Source organism: Perognathus longimembris, chromosome 16 (genome assembly GCF_023159225.1).
Source record: "Perognathus longimembris pacificus isolate PPM17 chromosome 16, ASM2315922v1, whole genome shotgun sequence".
Taxonomy (NCBI): Eukaryota; Metazoa; Chordata; class Mammalia; order Rodentia; family Heteromyidae; genus Perognathus; species Perognathus longimembris.
The window spans coordinates 58,536,166-58,556,676 of record NC_063176.1 but is presented as its reverse complement, the minus strand read 5'-3'; the positions used below and the strand labels follow the sequence as shown (position 1 = coordinate 58,556,676).

The window sequence follows — 20,511 nt, the reverse complement described above, 5'->3', positions numbered from 1 at the left end:
GACCAATCAGGGGCCCATCTCTTGTGCCCGCCTTTGGGGTATATCTGGGAGGCTCCTCATTTGAATAAACAGAAGCCCTAGAGGTTTTTCTCCAGGGGCCCATGCATCGGTGTCGTTCTTGGCGGTTTTGGGACACCCTGCGACCGCACGCCGCACGCCACCGAGGCTACCTGTGGCCATCGCTCCCGCGTGAGCGATAATGGACCACCCAGGAGGGGGCGGACAAGCCCCTTCCCCCCCCCAAGCGAGGGGAAGTCGAGAGAGAGAGAGAGCCCACACTGAGATACTACCTCACTCCAGTTAGAATGGCCTATACTCTCAACTCAGACAACAGCAAATGCTGGAGGGGGCGCAGGGAAAGAGGAACCCTTCTCCATTGTTGGTGGGAGTGCAAATTAGTACAACCACTTTGGAGAACAGTATGGAGGTTTCTCAAAAAGCTCAATATAGACCTACCCTATGACCCGGCCATACCACTCCTAGGCATCTATCCTGAACAACAGGTCCTAAGATATCAAAAAGACATTTGTACTTCCATGTTTATCTTTTTTTTTTTTTTTTTTTTTTTTTGGCCAGTCCTGGGCCTTGGACTCAGGGCCTGAGCACTGTCCCTGGCTTCTTCCCGCTCAAGGCTAGCACTCTGCCACTTGAGCCACAGCGCCGCTTCTGGCCGTTTTCTGTATATGTGGTGCTGAGGAATCGAACCTAGGGCCTCGTGTATCCGAGGCAGGCACTCTTGCCACTAGGCTATATCCCCAGCCCCTGTACTTCCATGTTTATCGCTGCACAATTCACAATAGCCAAAATATGGAAACAACCCAGATGCCCCTCCACAGATGAATGGATCCAAAAAATATGGTACCTATACACAATAGAATACTACATAGCAATTAGAAATGGCAAAATATTGGCATTCGCAGGGAAATGGTCAGAACTTGAACAAATAATGTTGAGCAAGACAAGCCTAAAACACAGAAAACAAAGGGGCATGATCTCCTTGATATATGACTGTTAAGGTGGGGGAAGGGGGATACAGTAGAGACCAGGTCTGCGAAACCAAAAACTTCTTGTCAAATGGTATTTCCCTCAGGTTTGAGTCAGCGACCCTACATTATGTAACTAAAACCAAACAACTACTCTACATATAAAGGTCAAAAATAGACCTCTCAGTGGATCACAATAGCTCAAAAGCTATGTATGTATGTTCATATAAGACAAGGATAAGAAAACTCTATTGTTGACATTACATTTAAAGTCTTAAGTGAATCTCCTTTGGCGTAGGCCATGTGGATACTGTATATGTTTTTGATACACTGTGTATTGTATATATGTCTAACTGATCTAGGGAAGGGAAAGAAAAACAGGGTATAAGATATCACAAGAAATGTACACACTGCCCTGTTATGTAACTGTACTCCTTTTGCACAACTCCGTGTCAAAATTTTTTTTAATTAATAAAAAAAGAACATATTTATTCCTAACCATCATGGGGCTAATCCACTTAATACTTTTGGAAATTGTCATTGGCAGAATTCATATTCTTCCAATTAACCAAAAGGCAGAAACTTACTGATTTGTGAATGTCACTGGTGGATTTTATTAAGCAATACACAGTACATATTTCAGGCTGCAAGTTGTCCTGACTGCCTACCATCTTCTCCTAGCCAGGAGCTATTCCAGCCTCCTGTACTGAGGACTTTCATTCAGTCTTCTGATGGGAAATATGCTGTTCTTCTGGTAGGTAGCTGGGTTAATAGGCCACCATCATTCACTTAGAGTGTGAGATGATCTGAGGCTGGACTTACATTCCTCTGAGGAAAATTCAGTTCCTGTCTTACCTTTGCATTTATCATTATGTGGTCCTGAGTCTGTACCTGCCTACACCCCCAGCCTCTCCATCTTGTCTCTGACTAGAAGCCTTCTTCCCAGACCATGTCTGGCAGATCCTTGCTTCACTTCAGGGGCAGTCCTCAGGAAGAGGGTTGATCAGAAATAGTATTGTGCTGGGCTTGAAATACTAGCGAAACAGGAGGCTGAGATCTGAAGATCATGGTTCAAAGCCAGCTTGGGCAGGGAAGTCCATGAGACTCTTATCTACAATTCACTACCAAAAAGCTGGAAGTGGAGCTGTGGCTCAGGTGGAGGAGTGCTGGTGTTAGACAAAATAATTCAGGGACAGTGTCCAGGCCCTGAGTTCAAGCCCTAGGACCAGCACAAAAATTTTAAAAAATTAAAAGAAAGAACAGTCTTGTTTCCACTGCTGGGTTTCTCTCTCTTCAGTTTTAACCTGGATTCCTAAAGCTCTTGGATCTTTTTTAGACTTGCTTTAAAATGTCATGTGACACTGATAACCACTTTTTCTCATTCAGTGAGCCTCTGAGAAGGTATTCTTGTGTCTCTTTCTGCTCTCTTTTTTTCTGGGTCCTGGGGCTTAGAACTCAGAGTCTGTGCACTCAATATCTAGGATTACAGGTGTGAGCCACCAGCTTCTGGCCTTGTTTTGTTTGTTTTTTGAGACAGGGTATTACTCTGTGACCCAGGCTTGCCTACACCCTGTGACCTTCCCACCTCCACTTCCCAGGGAGGGGGAGGCTGACATTACAGGCATGCCTAACACAGCTAGGGTTTTGTATTCTCCCCTGCCTTTTAGTTTTTAATTTCTTTCTTTCTTTCTTTCTTCCTTTCTTTCTTCTTCTTTTTTTTTTTTGTCAGTCATAGGGCTTGAACTCAGGGCCTGAGCACTGTCCCTGGCTTTTTTTTTTGCTCAAGGTTAGCATTCTACCACTTGAGCCACAGCACCATTTCTGGCTTTTTCTGTATATGTGGTGCTGAGGAATCGAACCTAGGGCTTCATGTATACGAGGCAAGCACTCTACCACTAAGCCATATTCCCAGCCCAATAACTGACATCTTCACTTGAAAGTTAAGACCTAATTTTAGTAATATCTTGGCCCCTCCCTAAATAAAAAGACCCCAGATTATAACTGCCACGTTCCTCCTCCCATTCAATGGTTAGCTGTGTACTGTTTTAAGTTCTGCTGTCGGGCTGGTCTCTGCACTCCTAGAATCTTATACAACACTTGCACCAATTCTCACATACATTTTGGTCCATATTGGGAAATTTTTCCTTCTTGATACAGAAATTCCGGAGCGTAGGTGTCATAGGGACTGTCGGTGTCTTTTCATCTACAAGTATACGGAACTAAGCCCCTGTAGATCTTTGTGTTTTGTTCATATGATGAAATGCCCGAGTGTGGGTCACTTTATAAATGAGATTCATTTACAGCACCCAGATTTGGACGCTGTAAAACAGCAGAGCAATGGGTTTGGAGAGCACATGCAAGTGCTAAAGGAGAAGCCAGGAAGACCAGGACCCCTGCACAGGGCAGGACTTCCCACGAGGAGGTCCTCCCTCCTACCCTGACTTGGGGACTCTGGGAGACAAGCTGCATCCAGGCGGCATCACCCACCCGTGAGAAGCAGGTTTGCTCTGGGATTCAAGGCCTCCTCTCACCTGGGCACAGGTCCAGTCTTCCAAATCTCCCTGCTGCTGAGTGCTTGCTCCCAGCCCTTCTTTTGCAGGCCACCTGCTCTCTCATCTGGTTGTTTATAAAATCTTACTAGTAGCAGGCAGTTCTAATAAGTCTAAGTGAGATTCAATTTTCACTCTGCTAGGCCTACTTTCTGCTCCAGGTTTGAGTTGCACACACACAATTGTTCAGCTTCTTCTCTGAAGAGAATGCTTCTTCTCTCAATTCTTGACCAGGACTCCCAGCACACACCTCTGTTTACACCCAGTGCCTCCCTCTTCAAGCCTCCGGTCATTTTCCTGGCGACCTCGGTCTGTAGGTGTTCAGTCTGCTGTCTAACCACACATCAAGCTTTGCATCTCGGCAGATCCGCTTCATTGCACAGAAGCCCCGCGAGGGCCTCCCTGAGAGCCTGGAAAGGAGCTTTGCCGGGGGCTCTGTCCCGGGGACCACGACTGAAAGTCACCTGGAAGGAGCCGGGCAGCGCCCGGGGCAGGGCTTGGGCCTTCGCGAACCCCCGCGGAGAGGTGGAGGGGCGGGCCCAGGATCCAGGTCCACTCACCGGCACCAGCCCGCTCTCCCCAGGTCCGGCTCCCGGGCTCCGCGTGGCGGAAGCAGCGCCCTGGCTCCAGGCCCGGGCGGCGAGCCGGCCGGGTCCCAGCGCTCTGACCTCGGCCCTCCAGCCCACTCCACGCAGCCCGCCCCGAGCGCCCCCGCGGAAGCGGCCCAGGCCCTCCGCTCCTCTCCGCTCCTCTGCTCGCCCTTCCCCTTTCCCCGCCCCTCCGCTCCAGGCCCCTCCCCTCTCCCCGCCCCTCCGCGCCAGGCTCCTCCCATCGCCCCCGCCCCTCCCCTTCTCCCCCTCCGGGCCCCGCCCCTCCGCTCCAGGCTCCTCCCCTCTCCCCGCCCCTCCCGTCTCCCTCTCCGGGCCCCGCCCCTCCCTTCTCCCCCTCCGGGCCCCGCCCCTCCGCTCCAGGCTCCTCCCCTCTCCCCGCCCCCCCCCCGCTCCAGGCTCCTCCCCTCGCCCCGCCCCTCCGCTCCAGGCTCCTCCAATCGCCCCGCCCCTCCCTTCTCCCCCTCCGGGCCCCGCCCCCCCGCTCCAGGCTCCTCCCCTCTCCCCGCCCCCCATCCCTCTCCGGGCCCCGCCCCTCCCTTCTCCCCCTCCTGGCCCCGCCCCTCCCCTGCTCTTCCCTCTTCCCGCCCCTTCCTCTCTGTCCCCGCCTCACCACGACCCTCGCAGGCGACCCGCGGGGGTCCCGGGGCCCAAGGCCCGGTGTTCGGGTTCGGGTCCGGGTCCGGGTCCGGGCCCGGCTCGGTTGCGTGAGGAGGCGCGCTCCGACACCGGGGGCCGGCGAGCCTCCCTGCTCCCGGAGTCCAGGCCCGGTTCCCGCAGCCACCGCGAGGGGCGCCGCTCAGCCGGCCCGCACGCTGAGTTCAGGGCCCGGCTCGCCCGGAAGAGGGGCCTCGGTGCCGCCCGCTCCGGCCCCGGACGTCCGCCCTGGTGCCCGCCAGGCCCCCGCTCCGGTCCTCGGTCGCCCCAGTGCCCCCCGCCGGGCCCGCCCCGGTCCCCGTCCGGCCCGGTGCTCTCCGGGGCCCGCGAGGCTTCGCCCTCCTCGCCCCAGCCGGCGGTCACGTGGGTGCCGCCCGAGGAGAACCGGGCCCGGCCATGCGCCCCCCGCGCCCCCCGGTCGCGCTGCTGGCCGCGCTGCTGCTGGCCGCGCTCCCGGCAGCCCGCGCCGAGGCCCCGCACCTGGTGCGCGTGGACGCGGCCCGCGTGCTCCGGCCCCTGCGGCCCTTCTGGAGGAGCACTGGCTTCTGGTGAGCGTCCCGTCCCGCCGGGAGAAACGGGCCAGCCTGCCAGCCCGCCCTGCGCGCCCACCACCCGGGCTGCTCAGCTCCACCCGGGCCCCGCGGGGGACGGGGGCCGACGCTTCCCCAGCTCACCCGGGTCTCGGCGGGGGCATCCGCCTAGCTCCGTGCGCCTGGAGTGAGGGGGAAGCCCCACCCCCACAGGCACTCCGTGAGAGGAGATGAACATTCCCAGCAGCCTGGGTGGTGGACTCCGGACCCGCGGACCCGGAGGCTCCCAAAGGGGGGGGGGGCAGCCGGGAGGTGTTGGACCTCCTGCCTCCAGCCCCTCGGGGGGAGTTGAGAGGGTCTCCAGCAGGGCCAGGGCCAGGCTGGAGTCCTGCACCACATTCCTGGAGTAAGGGCCATTTTATTATTAACAGGATGGACACCAACTGTCCATTTGCTGGGCCTACACCATCAGGTGCTAGATGTGTAGAGGCCACTTTGCTCTAGGCCCCGGGGAACCAACCGCAGTACTTCCTGTCATTTCTCCAGCCCACCGCTACCCCACGACCAGGCTGACCAGTATGACCTCAGCTGGGACCAGCAACTGAACCTCGCCTATGTGGGTGCTGTCCCTCATAGTGGCATTGAGCAGGTCCGGACACACTGGCTGCTGGATCTTATCACAGCCAGGTGGGTGATACTGAGGTGGGAGTTGGGGCAGCAGCTAAAGCCCCTCATACAGAGAGGCTGAGGAGGGGCCTGACCTCATGGGGGCTAGATATGGTGCAAATTGCTTGGTTACTGGTGAAGAGCTTTCTAGTAGAACACAAGATAGGGGTCTACTCTGAAGGACACTGGCCTGTATTTCCTGTTGTAGCATCCCCTTGGTGTAGGGGGAGAGGTAATCTGGGCTGTCCATCCTTGGGGTCCCCAGGGTCTCTGTGTGCTGAGGATAGCCCCTCAGAGTCCAGTGGTTTCTCCCTGAAGGTTTATCTGGAGGTTCAGCAGGGGCTGGACTCCACAGTACCAGGCTTTGTGTGCACCCTGTGTGCTGTGTGTTGCTGGCTGAGCTGATCAGGGATGGGGTGGGCTCTCCTGGAGCGGATGGGTGTCTCATGAGGTCCTGCCAGGGATAAGCATGAGGTGTGAGGAGCACTGGGGTGTGGTGGGCCTCCACAAATAGACCCTCCTGTGACCATATGTCTGACTCCAGCCCAGCGGGGCCAGGGCTGAGTAGGCCTAGGGATAAGGCGTCTTTTTGGCACCTTAGAAGCCACATAATTGGCAGGATCCTGCTCAAATAAGATGGCGGCACAGGATGTCAAAGCAGACATGGCTCTTCTGAGCATGCCGGCCGAGGAGCCTTGTGGTACCAGCACCAGGGCTGAGTGCGCACCAGGACAGCAGGTGCTCAACCATTGAGCATCTGGGGTTCTTGGGTGTTCTCCAGAGAAGAGATGGCCCAACGTTGCATCTCGCAAGCACCGCTAGACTTTGCATTGCGCTTGGGGAAGGAGGGCAGTGATGACTTGCCAACATCAGCCTCAGCTTCCAGAAGGGAAGAGAGACTTATGAGCAGGACTGGCTCTGCTAGAGGGTGGAATCGGCAACCCTCTGCTCCCTGTGGCCAGCGCGAGCAGCCTCCACGGCACTGTGCACACTGGGGAAGAGCTGCTCGTCCTCAGTTGCCTGATCCTCCCCGAGAAAGCCTCCCCTTCTCAAGGTGTCCCTCACAGAGGGGCTGCAGCAGGCCAGGAGCAAGGCCACGCCTAGAGTTCTGTAATCTCTGCGCAGATCCTGCAGCGTGGCCATGCCAGCCACATCCAAGAACAGCAGAGGGGCACAGTCAAGGACCACTGTGTGGAAACTGACTTCTAGGGGCATCAGCCTGGCCTCGCTGCTCGTCGGACCCAGGTTTTTGCCATCAGTGGAGCCTCTCTCACTGACACCCACCTGTAGGCTCTGCTTCTTCTTGGTGGCCAGACGCCCTGCATCCAGCCCTGTGAGTCTATAGAGTGATTGCAGGAAGAAGTCTTTGTTGGCGTAGTACAGTGGCCCAGCAAAGCGAAACACCTGCACTCCAGGTGGAGGCAGGAGGCCCACAAACTCTGTGGCATCCTCATAGAAAGCTGAGTCTCCAATGCGGGCAAGAAGGGTAGCCCGTGGGCGCTGTGTGCGGCCTACTAGGCTGAGCAGCGAGAGGAGCAGCCCAGCCAGCAGCCCGGCCTCGGTACTGACCACGATGCAGGTGGCCGCGGTGGCAACCCAGACCAGGGCATCAGCCGGGCTCAGCCGCCACAGCCCTGGGAGGTCCTTCACCTTGCGCAGGGCTCCCCTGAGGCTGACCACGATGATGCAGGCCAGCACGCTCCGCTGCAGGTCTCGGAACAGCGGAGCCAGCACCAGGAGTACCAGCAGCACCACCACAGCGCTGACCACACTGGACAGCTGTGTCCGGCAGCCAGTGGCTGTCTTCACCAGGCTCTTGGCCAGGGTGGCACTAGTGGCATAGGAGTGGAAGAAGGCAGGCAGCACATTGCAGCAGCCTACAGCCAGCAGCTCCTGGTTGGCACGGACAGAGTATCCGTGGCTGCGGGCAAACATCTCTGCCAGTGAGATGGAAAAAGCCGAGCCCACGAGGGCCAGGGACACGGCATCCAGTGCTACACGCCACATCAGCCTGGGATCTGGCACCTGGGGGGCCACAAAGCCGGTGGGGATGTTCCCGGCCACACTGGAGCCAAAGTGTGCATGGAACTGCCCAAAGTGGGAGACGAGCGTGGCCACCACGATAACCAGCAGCTCTGTGGGCAGCGGCACCCTCAGGCGGTGCCGGCAGCGGTCTGAAAGCTCCTTAGCTGCCAGCAGCACTACCAGGCACACGATGCTGGTGAGCACATCACACAAGTTGGCCTGCCCCACGTTGCGCAGCAGGCTCAGCCACGTGCTGACCACCATGCCCGGGCCCTGGTGCCGGGGGATCCGCACACCCAGCATGTGCCTCAGCTGCGAGGTCAAGATGGTCACCGAGGCCCCCATAGCAAAGCCATCGAGCAGTGGTTGTGAGAGGTAGGTGGACACAAAGCCGAGCCGAAGGACGCTCATGAGGACCTGTGGATAGAGTGTGGTCAGCCTGGCCGGAGCCACGCGTACTGCCTCAGCACCCGCAGAGCCCAGGGATGTGGCCGTGCACAGAGCCTGCTTGTCTCCTGACTTGGACACGTTAGGAGACAAGCTGTGCATCCCGGCCGGGGACCCTCGCGTCTCATGTGCAGACCTTGGTATTATTTCAGAATCAGGACTCTGGGTGCCCAAGGCAGCCTCTTCCTCCTGTACCCTGTGCCCAGCATGCCCACGCAGCTCCTTCCTGTGCATCCATGGAACCAACAAAAGGGCCAGGGCAGATAGACCTAGTCACGAGAGAGCCAGGTGCGAGGAGGCGGCCCTACCCCGGGGCCCACCTGGGGCGGGAAGCCAGGAGGACTTGGGCCGCAGTCTGGCTTGTCCAAGCCATGGCCACACATGGCCTGCTGGCCAGGCCAGCTTTCTGCCCACTCCTCTTCGGCACTCAGCTCCTTGGGTGGGGGTGCAACTGAATACTACCTGTTTTGCCCACCTCATGCCTGGGGTCACTCTCATGTGCCCCACGGCTGTGCCTGTCTTGCTCTGCCCTCTCTGAGGCCCTGGCCTAGGCTGAAGGAGGCCTCCTCTGGCACTGAGCTCTACTTCCCCCCAGGTTCACTCTGATGGTGGTTGGCCAGCACCTGAAAGGGCTTCCCGAGCAGCTGCCCCAGCCGGACTTGCCTGCTGTGCAGGTGGGTTCTCACCTGGTAGATCCCAGTCACCAGCGTGAGGGCAGTGGCAATGCGGATGGCATGGCAGTCCCGTCCACAGTTCTGCAGCTGGAACTCCAGCACGACCGGTGAGCTGTTGAAGGCACTGCCATTGTCCCTGGGCCCCGCATCATCCTGAGAGGGGTCAAAGCCAGCCAGCTGCAGCTCACGGTCCACCACCTGCCCCACCATGAGGCACAGAAGGCTGAAGATGCCCACAGAGACGTGGTGTGAGGTACCCATGAGGAAGTAGATGAGGTTGGCAAAGAAGGAGGTATAGAGACTGTAAATGGGCTGCAGCCCAGCCAGCAGTGAGTAAGCAATGGCTTGTGGCACCAGGATGATGCCGATGACCAGCCCAGACATGATGTCACCTGCCAGGTGCTCCCTCGGACGGTATTGGCGCAGCCAGCGTGAGGCCGGGACCAGGTCCTGCACCAGCGCCCGGGCACGTGGCACACTGCAGGCACAGCTCTGTGTTAGCCGGATCTTCAGTGTTTCCAACAGTCCCTGGGGCACCGGGGGCTGCCGTCGGACCAGTACCAGCGCCTCCCCCTGCTTCTGGGGCTCCCGGGATTCAGCCATCCCTGCCACACCAGGCCCCCCGGCCAACCTGCAAGGGAAAGTGGGCGTGGTTGGGGCCTTGGAGTCCAGGAACTAGCTTCAGACAGGAGATTCACCTGTTCCTGAGAGCAGGGCCTTACCCCTGCTGCCCTTGTGATGGACATGCCCTTAGACTCCAAAACCATCTGTAAGGAGCTGCAATTATGACACAAGCCACATGACTTGGTGTGTGAGTTGGGGGTGCTCAGGGTGGTCAGCAGACCTGTCCAGGCTCAGCCTCGATCCACAGGATCTGCAGCTCCTCCCTGAAATTCACCTCAAGCATCTTGAAGTTCACCTCAAAGAAGAGGACACGCTGTGCCTCCAGCCAGCACATGTTGGAGGCAGATGGCTGTGCTATGGAACCTCAGCACCAGCTACTTCCTGTCCACTGTCCAGCTCCCTGTGTTGTCTACCTCACCTACACCAGAATCCAAACTCCCTCTGCTGCTCTCATGTGGACACGGAAGGCCCTGGGACTGGCAGAGGGCCTTGTGCCCACGTTAAGCACCATGGGTGCCAGGTCTGTGCCACCCTCCCTATGGCACAGAAATGAGAAACAGCTTAGAAGAGGCCTGCCCGGCTAGCTGGAAGTGGAGCTGAGGCGACAGAGACCCATCTCCTGGGCTCGAGGTCTGTGGGACGCCGAGAACTAAAGCCCCTTTCCAGAGATGGGTGCCCTGAGCCCTCACGCTGCCTCACAGCCAGCCTGGGCACCCCCTGCCGCCTTACCTCGCCAGGGTGCTGGAGAGCATGCAAACGCACTGTCCACCTGAGCAGCCTTGGGTTCGTTCTGTTGACAAGTTCCAAAGTACTTGTTTATAAAATTCCCCACTGGCAGTTTTAAGCAAACACCCTTTGTTCTGTTGGATCACCCGGTGCTACCTGTGACCCACTGTTTGCCTGGGCCTAGGTGCAGGTGCAGTAGCTCCCCTGGGAGAGTCAGGTGGTGGGCCCAGCTGGTGGGTGGCCAGCCCTTCAGGTCCCCACCACATGGGGGGTCCCTGGGTGCTTTGAGGCTCACCCTAAGTCCCTAGGAGTCCAGGCACAGGGATGCCTGGAGGTACCACCTGCCTTGTGCCTGAGTGCCCTCTGAGGAAATGGTGGGATCCAGGTCCTGTCTTCCCAGCCAGCTACCTCTGCTGTGGCCTGACGGTTGCGGTGCACAGGGCGATTCTTACCTGGGGGTGGCACAGAGGCTCGGCTGTGGGGACTCCAGGGGCTGGGGTCTGCTGGTGGGAGGGATGCCCTGTGTGTTCTGGCTTCGGTTAGCAGGTGGAGAGCAGGGGCAGCAGGTCTGAGACTGACCTGTGGGGAGCACTTGGTACTGGGCCTGCTGTTAAATTATTTACCCCAAAGATAGCTGAGTCATGGGTTTCCCCCTGACAATTGAGTGTTACCTGAGCAGCTAATCCGGTGAGCTAATCCTATGGGTTGTACTGTAATCAGAGGCCCACAGATAATCACGGTGGTGTGGGCCTCTCTGGAGTAGGGGCTCGAGGTGCCAGTGGCTTCTGTACTGCCAGGAGGGGTGGGGGTGGGGGCCAGTCATTAGCTCAGTTCGCTCCTGGTGGAGTGGAGCCTCAGCCCCTTGCTACCCCTTAGCTTGGGGCCTGGGGTCAAGTGCAGTGGACCTCCATGCCCCAGGAGGGGATCTGAGGGAGGCTGGCTGCCTGCCCAACTGCTGTTTGTCCTCTCGCTCCTCCCAGGAGCTAGTCTGGCCACAGGCCTGGCCAGGGAAGACAGGAGTCCCACTGGGGAAGGACTTGGGAGTGGAAGGTGGGTGGGTGACCAGTGTGAGCCCCGACTGTGAGGCGAGGCAGGTGGGGGCTGGCAAGCACCTCAAGCACCTTCATCATCAGGACGCAGTTCTTTCCCAAGTTGGATTTTGGTTCCTGGACAACCCTGCCCTAGACCTCAGCACCTCCCATTGCTCTGCCAGGCCTCTGACTGAAGCCTGGTCTAGACCTCATCCCTACCCCTAGGCCTCTCAGGCCCCTGCTGGCCCAGCTGTTGAGTGAAGCTTACTGGAGCCATTTTCCAGTAGATGTTGTGTGGGGCGAGTAGTTCCTCTCTGTGGCAGCCGGCAAGCGGGAAGCTGCTGACAGTGCCATCAAATGGTGAGGCTGTCCATTTCCCAGCAGAGGGGTGCTGGGGAACTCCTCAGGGAACTGCTGGGAGTCGGGCTTCCTCTTTTTGGGTCTCCCAGGAGAGCAGGGCGGGGCGGTGTGGTAGGGGATGTCCTACCCAACACAGGAGTGCACAGTGAGGGGGAGGGCTCGTGTTTCTGCCACCTTGACCGCCCTCTGCTTTGCCCAGCCTGGTCTGTCTATAGAAGGGGGTCACCTCGCCACGTGAGAATTGGAGGACCTTGGGGCACAGTCCCTCTGCCTTGGTTCTCTCCATGCACTACGGTCGGTGCTGAGGGGTGGCCCGGCCCGGCCTGCTGCCCAGTGTGGACCTGCAGACTGCTCTGTGCTAGGCCCCTGGCAGAGGGCGGCGGCTCCAGGCTGGTCCTGGGTGCCATCTGACACACTTCTCCCGATGAGGTCAGTTTTTAATCTCTAAATTTTTAAAATTTGTGAGTGCATTTTTATTTGGAAAGGAAACATTGTATCCCTTCCACCAAGGGAAATAAATAGACTAAGAACACAGCTCTGGAGCCAGGTCCGAATTTCTTCCACTGGCTCGCACGGGGGCCTGTGCGGAGCACATGCCAGGCCGCAGACGCCTGGGGCCGCCCGCCCCCCCCCCCCGCCCCCCCAGCCGGGGGCCTCGCCACCCCGCCGCCACAGCCCGCCCCTCCCCCCGCCGGGCATGGCCCTGCCCCCCAGGCCCCGCCCCTCCCCTGCCCATCTCGCAGGCCCCGGTTCCAGCGCCTCGCCCGGGGCGCTCCCGCCCATCTCACCCGCCCTGTAGTCCTAGCCCCGTCCCCGCGCAGCCCCCAGGCTCTGGCCACGCACCCTCCACGTGCGTCCCCGCTGTGTACCCCCAGCCGCCCCGCGCACCCACTGAGCTCGGCCGCCGGCTCCCCCCTTCCCCCTCCTCCTCCGGGGGAGGGTAGCCACGGGCGCACTCACCCGCCGGGTAGCGCTGCGTCCTGGCGGCCGCGGAGAGCGCAGCGCCCGGCGGGGCTGGAGCGGGTGCGCCAGCCGCCGTGCGCAGCGAAGGGGCCCTTGCGCGCCGCGCTCCGGGGGAGCTGGGTGGAGGGGCTTCGGCCTCTAGGCCCAGCAGGCGGCGGCCCGGGCTTCACGGGTGTGGGGAGGGCTGTGGACCCCACGGCTCAGCCCCCTCCCCAGCCTGGCGCTCTCAGTCTCCCTCCTGATGGGGCCGGGGCGGAGCCGCGGGGCTGCTGCCCCGGTTCCTTGGTCTGGGGAGGCCTCTGGAGGCATCCCTGCGCCCCTGCATCCCTAATGCTGAGGCTGGCAGCCCAGGACCGGGGTACGCAGGAGGCAGGCCCAGAGCCGAGCGCCGCTGCGGAGGCCTTGCCGCCCCGGTGGGTGTGGGCACGGCCTGGGCTGCTGCGGCCCTCACCTCAGGCGCCTTTGCAGCTGTGCAACGCAGGGGCAGGCCCGCGTTTAATTTTTATCCCAGGGCTTCACAGTGGTTCTGACCTTTGGATGGGGTAGGAGCAGTGGACCCCTGGGGCTCGTGACCGCCCCTGAGCTTAGGGAGCAGCCAGCAGGAACCACGGCCACCAGGAAGGAGCAAGAGCTGGGCCTGGGGATGGCCGTGATCTTGTTCCGGTGACATCCAGCACTGGCTGGCCCAGCTGTGGTGATCAACTACTCAGGGCCAGAAACTGCTCTGCTGTCCATGGTGGTGACTGTGCTTGCAGCCCTCTGCCCGGCCCCAGTCACAGCCGAGGTCCCCCTGTGTGTCCTCTGGTGGACATGGAAAGCCTAGGTCCCGGCCATCCCAGAGGACCATGTGGAGATCATCACAGACAGGAGAAGAAGGTTCATAAGGAGGTTTATTCGTGGGGCCATAGTTCCCACGGGAGAGGGAGCAACATGGCATCTGCACCTTATCCAGGGGGCAGCTTCTCTCTGGGGGTAAAGGGGAAGTAGTTAGGTAGTGAGTAGGAGTGGCTCATTAGGTATGGGTGGGTCTGGGGTCTAGTGGGAAGAGCTGAGGACCTGAGGCTAGGGAAATGCTAACAGACATTGCCTAGGAAGCCCTCGGACTCGCTGGCTTACCTGGGTTTCACACTGGCTGTGGGATTCACCCTTCCCCAGCACCCAACTAAGCAGTCGGGCTGCCCTTGCTCTGCCCCTGCTCAACCCTGCTGTGCTCTACCCCATACCCAGGACTCTTCCACAGCTCCAGACCCCTTAGCACCACCCTCACAAACCTGCCCAGTCTTCCTTTAACTCCTGCCCAGCAAAGGGAATTTTCTAAAATATGGCATCCCTCTGAGACAATATTGCATCTTCATGTATCTCAAGACCCCATGTGGCCTCATCTGGATGTACAGCTTGTTCTGTCCTAGGTCCACCAGCTGCCTGTCTGATGCTTGATTACAATGCTTCCTACCTTAGGGTGTCTTGTCACTTGTTCTCATACTGGCTTGTCCCATCCATTGGCAGAGTTTTGATGTCACCTCTCTGACTCTCTGTACCTTTCATCCCATCCCATCTTCATTACTAAACATCTCTCTCTCTCTCTCTCTCTCTCTCTCTCTCTCTCTCTCTCTCTCTATATATATATATATATATATATATATATATATATATATATATATATATATATAACATTTTCTTGACACATTCGTCCACTGAGGCATCTGGGTTGATTCCATGTCTTGGCTATGGTAAACAGTACTGCAATGAACATGGTTGTGCTGGTAGCTTTAGTGTGGGCTTGTTTGTGGTCTATTGGATAAATGCTTGGGGGTAGAATTTCTGGGCCATAGGGAAGTGGTAAGTTTTGTCTTTTGAGGAACCTCCATACGGCTTTCCAGAGTGGTTGAACAAGTTTACATTCCTACCAACAGTGTAATAAGAGTTCTCTTTTGGCCATATCCCTGCAACATTATGGTTAGTTGTTTTTTTTTTTTAAATAATGGCCATTCTATGGGGCTGGGGATATGGCCTAGTGGCAAGAGTGCTTGCCTCGTATACATGAGGCCCTGGGTTCAATTCCCCAGCACCACATGTACAGAAAATGGCCAGAAGTGGTGCTGTGGCTCAAGTGGCAGAGTGCTAGCCTTGAGCAAAGAGAAGCCAGGGACAGTGTTCAGGCCCTGAGTCCAAGCCCCAGGACTGGCAAAAAAAAAAAAAAATAATAATGGCCATTCTAACTGAGTGAGGTGGGATCTCAATATTGTTTTGATTTGCATTTCTTTTATGGACAGAGATGTTGGACATCTCTTCATGTATCTACTGGCCATTCTTACTTCTTCTGAAAAATCTCTCTTTTAAGTCTTTAGCCCATTTATTAATTGGGCTGTTGTTTCTTTGAGAGTTTATTTGGGGGGGTAACTTTTTGAGCTGTAAGTATATTTTAGATATAAATCCTTGTCTGGTGCATAGCTGGTAAAAATCTTTTCCCATTCTGTGGAAATTGTCCCATTGATAAGGAAATGGGAAGACTTTGAAAAATTATATTAGGCAAAGTAAGTCAGACCCAAAGAAATATAGGTTGCATGGTTTCCCTCATTTGTGGTAACTAGAACATGCCTATAAATCTACAAGTAAACACACTGGATAGTAAAAGAAAAAAAATGCACTGGGACATGATAAATTATTCAGGTCTCTAGGCATTCACACAGAGTGAGACCAAGGGAGGATATTCTAGGAGAGGATCGCGTAGGTGCAATAGCTATGTGCATCTGACCATACAAAATAATACTTACTGAAATCAACTGCAAGAAGTGAAAACGAGTTTTTTTAAATATTTATTTCTTTATTGTCAAAGTGATGTACGAGGGGTTACAGTTTCATACATAAGGCAGTGAGTACATTTCTTATTCAACTTGTTACATCCTCCCTCATTTTTCTCCCGCCTTCCTCCCTCCCCAAAACAAGAGTTGTTTTTTTTTTTCCTTGTTGCTGCTTTTTGTTTTCATTTCCTTTTGTCTTGTTTGTTCGTTTGTCTGCTTTTGGGGGGGGGACATGTAGGGGGAAAGGCTGAACAAATGCAGCACTAGATATTATGTTGAAAAATGAACTATATAACTTGTGAGTAGGGATAGGAAGGAAAAACTGGGAGAGAGGGAAGGGGTGACATTACTCAAAAAGAAATTTACTCTTTATTTGACTTATGTAACTGTAACCTTTCTGTATATCACATTTACAATAACAATAAGGAATTTTAACGATGTAGGCAGTTGTCTGATACTTGGTTGCTGTTGGAATGCAGGCCCCGTGGGAATTGGCCTAGTCTGGGAAGTGAGGAGTCTGTGAGGCTCTCCATTTCTCTCTTCTTCCCATCCATGTTGCCTCTTGGAGTCTGGGAGGGAGAGGAAGGTACTGTTGCATCAGATTTGGGACTGTGGTCTGAGTGTAGAGAAGCAGAGTAGTGTCCACTGGGTTCTACTGTCCCTGCTCCTAGATCAGCTGACTCAGGATGGTCTGTTCCTTGCCTACCCCACTCCTTCCTTGTCTTGCTGTACCTTTCTTTCAGGACCTATCTGTTCCTCTTATCCTAAGTGTGAGCCCCATTTCAACTCTTTAATCTTCTTTGTTCACATTAGACTGGATGACAAGCTACCACAGTGCTGGTGTATTCCAAAGGGAAGGCCCATTGAAAGGCTTGGCTCCTCCATGCCTGCTTCGATGTGACCACAGTTCCTGGGGGCTGAGATGTATTGTTGCTCTCCTCCCACACTGACTATCCTTCAGCAGGAAGTCATCCGGGCAGGGTCTGAGCTACAACTTCACCCACTTGGATTCATACCTGGATCTGCTCAAGGAAAACCAGCTCCTGCCTGGTAAGCAGCAACCCTGCCTTCCCTGTACCCTCTGGGCCCGGGCTGGCGGTGGTTACTCCCGACTGACCAGTGTTGGGGAGATGGAGTACAAGCTGGGCAGCTCATGGTATGAGCAGCTGGGCGCACACCCCTCTGTTGCAGGCTTTGAGCTGATGGGCAGCCCCTCAGGACACTTCACTGACTTTGAAGACAAGCAGCAAGTGTTTGAGTGGAAAGACCTCATCTCTCTCCTGGCCAGGAGATACATAGGTGTGAGATACAGGAGAACCCCAGGGGGCGGGGCAGGCTGCCCTCCCTCATCTCTCAGGCTACTTGGCCATCTTCTGTCACATACCGTCAGGGCACATACTGTCACATACAGTCAAGGCTTCTTGGTGGGGGGGTCACTTCCAGTCAGACACCCCTATCACAGCCAAACCCTCATTTGTGGGTACCCATCCCTAGGAGTGCGGGTGGGCTCTGCTTCTGAGGGCCTAGGGGTGCAGCCTACATGCCACAGCAGGGGCACTCTGCAGGGAGATACGGACTGGCGCAGGTTTCCAAGTGGAATTTCGAGACCTGGAACGAACCCGATCACCATGACTTTGACAACGTGTCCATGACTGTACAAGGTGGGTGGCACCTGCCTACATCTGGACGAGCAGGTGTGAGGGGCGCATGGTACCCATGACACCCTTAGCATTGTTCTGTGCCAGGCTTCCTGAACTATTACGACGCCTGCTCCGAGGGTCTACGTGCCGCCAGTCCTGCCCTGCGGCTGGGCGGCCCTGGCGACTCTTTCCACCCCCATCCTCGGTCGCCACTGTGTTGGAGCCTTCTGGGCCATTGTGCTAATGGCACCAACTTCTTCACTGGTGAGGTGGGAGTTCGGCTGGACTACATCTCCCTACACAAGAAGGTGCGTGCCACCTGCCCAGCCCCACCTGCTGCTGCCAATGGTGCGGAGGTGGTGCTGAGCCCTGTGCTGGCTGCAGGGTGCAGGCAGCTCCATTTCCATCCTGGAGCAAGAAGTGGCCGCTGTGGAGCAGATACAGCAGCTCTTCCCCAAGTTCAAGGACATCCCCATTTACAACGATGAGGCAGACCCGCTGGTGGGCTGGTCTCTGCCACAGCCTTGGAGGGCTGACGTGACCTATGCGGCCATGGTGGTTAAGGTGCGTGCTGGCCCTCCCGTTGGGAGAGTTGGGTGGTGGCTGTGGGCTCAGGTCTTAGCCGCCTACCTGCCCACAGGTCATCGTGCAGCACCAGAGTCTCCTTGTTGCCAACACCAGCTCCTCCATCCACTATGCTCTCCTCAGCAACGACAATGCCTTTCTTAGTTACCACCCACACCCATTCTCCCAGCGCACGCTCACTGCCCGCTTCCAGGTCAACAACACCCATCCGCCCCACGTGCAGCTGCTGCGCAAGCCCGTCCTCACCGCTATGGGGATGCTGGCCCTGCTGGGTGAGGCTCCCCACCCATTGCTTCTGCATGCAGGGCCAGGCTGGAATCAGGTCACAGTCATCTGTGCTCAGGGGAGCACGGAGGAGATGGGTAGAGGCAAGCACATTTCGTCCAGCAGTGTCAGTCTGGGGGGCTTGTCACCCCCATCCCTATCCTCGTTTTCTCCTGTTTGTGGGTAGGCTGCCAACTGACCCATAGAGCAGGGGGAGCAAATGACGGAAGCCAAGCACTGGGCAGGTGGGGGGTGGCATACTGGGACATCCCCAACACTCCACTCCTAGACGGAGAGCAGCTCTGGGCCGAAGTATCGCGGGCAGGAGAGGTGTTGAGCAGCAACCACACAGTGGGCGTTCTGGCCAGTGTCCATCACCCAGAGGGCTTTTCTGATGCCTGGCGTGCCACAGTGCTGGTCTCTGCGAGTGACGATATCCACACTCACCCCAACCACAGCATCCCTGTGTCACTGGCCCTGCACGGGGTGCCTCCTGGGCCGGGTAAGCCAGCGGGAGCCTGGCGGGGGGGGGGGGACCTGGAAGGGCGGGGCCTGGTGAACCTGGAGTGAATTCCACAGGCCTCGTCTATGTGGTATACCACTTGGACAACCAGCTCTGCAGCCCAGACCACGAATGGCAGCGCTTGGGCCGGCCAGTCTTCCCGTCTGCTGAGCAGTTCCGGCGCATGCGGGCAGCTGAGGTCCTCCCCTGCTGAGGGGAGGTGATGGGCCGGACTGGGGGGGGTCCTCAGGTCCCGGAATATCTTGCCCATCAGGCACCATTCCCTATTCCAGGACCCAGTGGCAACAGCACCCCACCCCTTTCCCAGTGAGGGTCGCCTGGTGCTGCACCCTGTGCTCCCACTGCCCTCGCTCCTGCTGGTGCATGTGTGCGCACGCCCCTCGAAGCCACCGGGCAAGGCAAGTGGCCGCACCCCCCCCCGGCCTGTGTGGCTGTCTGGCTAGCCCTGCCTCATCCTCGCGGCTCTTCTTTCCCTCAGGTCAGCCGGCTCCGTGTGCTGCCCCTGACTCGCGGGCAGCTGGCTCTGGTCTGGTCGGATGAGCACGTGGGCTCCAAGTGCGTGAGTGGTGCCGTGGCCCTCCCCGCTTCAGCCCATGGTCACCTGTGGTGTCCAGCTCCCGTCCTCCACGGGCTGTACACTCCTGCCCTCACAGCCCCCCACCCCCAGCACACCTACCACCCACCTATGTGATCCTCTGTGGGGTTCAACACAGGACGTCCTGCCCTCTCCCACCAGCTAGTGTGGCTTGCCATCATTGCAAGAGGAACCAGAAGCTGGGGCAGTAATGGGAAAGGGCTGGAGGGAATGGGTGTGTGCATCCACATGGGCCTTTAGGGCCCAGTGACCTCAGCACCCACCCCAGCTCTGGTCCTGACTCCTACCTTTCCAGGTGCCTGTGGACATACGAAATCCAGTTCTCCCAGGATGGTAAGGTGTATACACCCATCAGCAGGAAGCCATCGACCTTCAACCTCTTTGTGTTCAGCCCAGGTATGCCCAGTGTCCCCTTTCTGGCCTCAGGTACCCCATTGTGGGTGGGGTGGGGCTTCAGGTTCTTGGGGTGGTTTAGGGGCACACATTCCAGAACATATTTGCCTTTGTTTTTAGACACTGCTATGGTCTCTGGCTCCTACCGGGTTCGAGCACTGGACTACTGGGCACGACCAGGCCCCTTCTCAGACCCCAAACCATACCTGGAGGCCCCTGCCTCCTGAGAACATGGGATCCTGGCTTCCCCTGAGCCGGTGCTGACCAGTGAGCCCAGCCAAGATGGCCAGTTAACTAGCCATCAGATCCTTTTGTGCCTACCCCCAATCTCCCAGGGCTTTTAAAGTACCTTTCCTGGGCTGGGAATGTGGCTTAGTGGTAGAGTACTTGCCTAGCATGCATGAAGCCCTGGGTTCAATTCCTTAGTGCCACATAATCAGAGAAAGCCAGAAGTGGTGCAGTGGCTCAAGTGGTAGAGTGCTAGCCTTGAGCAAAAAGAAGCCAGGGACAGTGCTCAGGCCCTGAGCTCAAGCCCCTAGGACCATAAACAAACAAATAAACAAACTAACACAAAAACTAACAAATAAATAAATAAAATAAAGGGGCTGGGAATATGGCCTAGTGGTGGTGTGCTCGCCTCGTATACATGAAGCCCTGGGTTCCATTCCTCAGCACCACATAGATAGAAAAAGGCAGAAGGGGCGCTGTGGCTCAAGTGGCAGAGTGCTAGCCTTGAGCAAAAAGAATCCAGGGACAGTGCTCAGGCCCTGAGTTCAAGCCCCAGGACTGGCAAAAAAAAAAAATGAAGAGCCTCTCTATACCTCTGTGTTGGGCTCTGCGTCTATGGATGGGTGAATATGGTAGCTA

The 20,511-nt window shown here is 57.0% G+C and overlaps 2 protein-coding genes across 5 annotated transcripts; one reads left to right on the top strand and one right to left on the bottom strand.

Annotated features, from left to right (window-relative positions):
* Positions 1-5,086: 5,086 nt before the first annotated feature.
* Idua (alpha-L-iduronidase) lies at positions 5,087-20,089 on the top strand. 3 transcript variants are annotated; one of them, XM_048364059.1, is made up of 14 exons: positions 5,087-5,345; positions 5,874-6,014; positions 16,606-16,694; positions 16,836-16,943; positions 17,210-17,305; positions 17,390-17,592; positions 17,669-17,848; positions 18,063-18,141; positions 18,423-18,635; positions 18,713-18,834; positions 18,929-19,054; positions 19,135-19,211; positions 19,547-19,647; positions 19,765-20,089. In XM_048364059.1, exons 1-14 carry the CDS (start codon positions 5,194-5,196, stop codon positions 19,869-19,871), a joined length of 1,794 nt encoding a protein of 597 aa, XP_048220016.1. In that variant the 5' UTR covers positions 5,087-5,193; the 3' UTR covers positions 19,872-20,089. The 3 variants fall into 3 exon arrangements, with proteins under 3 accessions (XP_048220016.1, XP_048220014.1, XP_048220015.1); XM_048364057.1 differs by having other exon boundaries at positions 5,092-5,345; positions 17,925-18,141; XM_048364058.1 differs by having other exon boundaries at positions 5,095-5,345; positions 16,609-16,694; positions 17,925-18,141.
* On the bottom strand, positions 6,646-13,618 carry Slc26a1 (solute carrier family 26 member 1). 2 transcript variants are annotated; one of them, XM_048364055.1, is made up of 4 exons: positions 12,841-13,618; positions 10,942-11,068; positions 9,152-9,770; positions 6,646-8,435 (listed from the first exon to the last, which is right to left on the bottom strand). In XM_048364055.1, exons 3-4 carry the CDS (start codon positions 9,740-9,742, stop codon positions 6,915-6,917), a joined length of 2,112 nt encoding a protein of 703 aa, XP_048220012.1. In that variant the 5' UTR covers positions 9,743-9,770; positions 10,942-11,068; positions 12,841-13,618; the 3' UTR covers positions 6,646-6,914. The 2 variants fall into 2 exon arrangements, with proteins under 2 accessions (XP_048220012.1, XP_048220013.1); XM_048364056.1 differs by lacking the exon at positions 10,942-11,068.
* Positions 20,090-20,511: the final 422 nt, after the last annotated feature.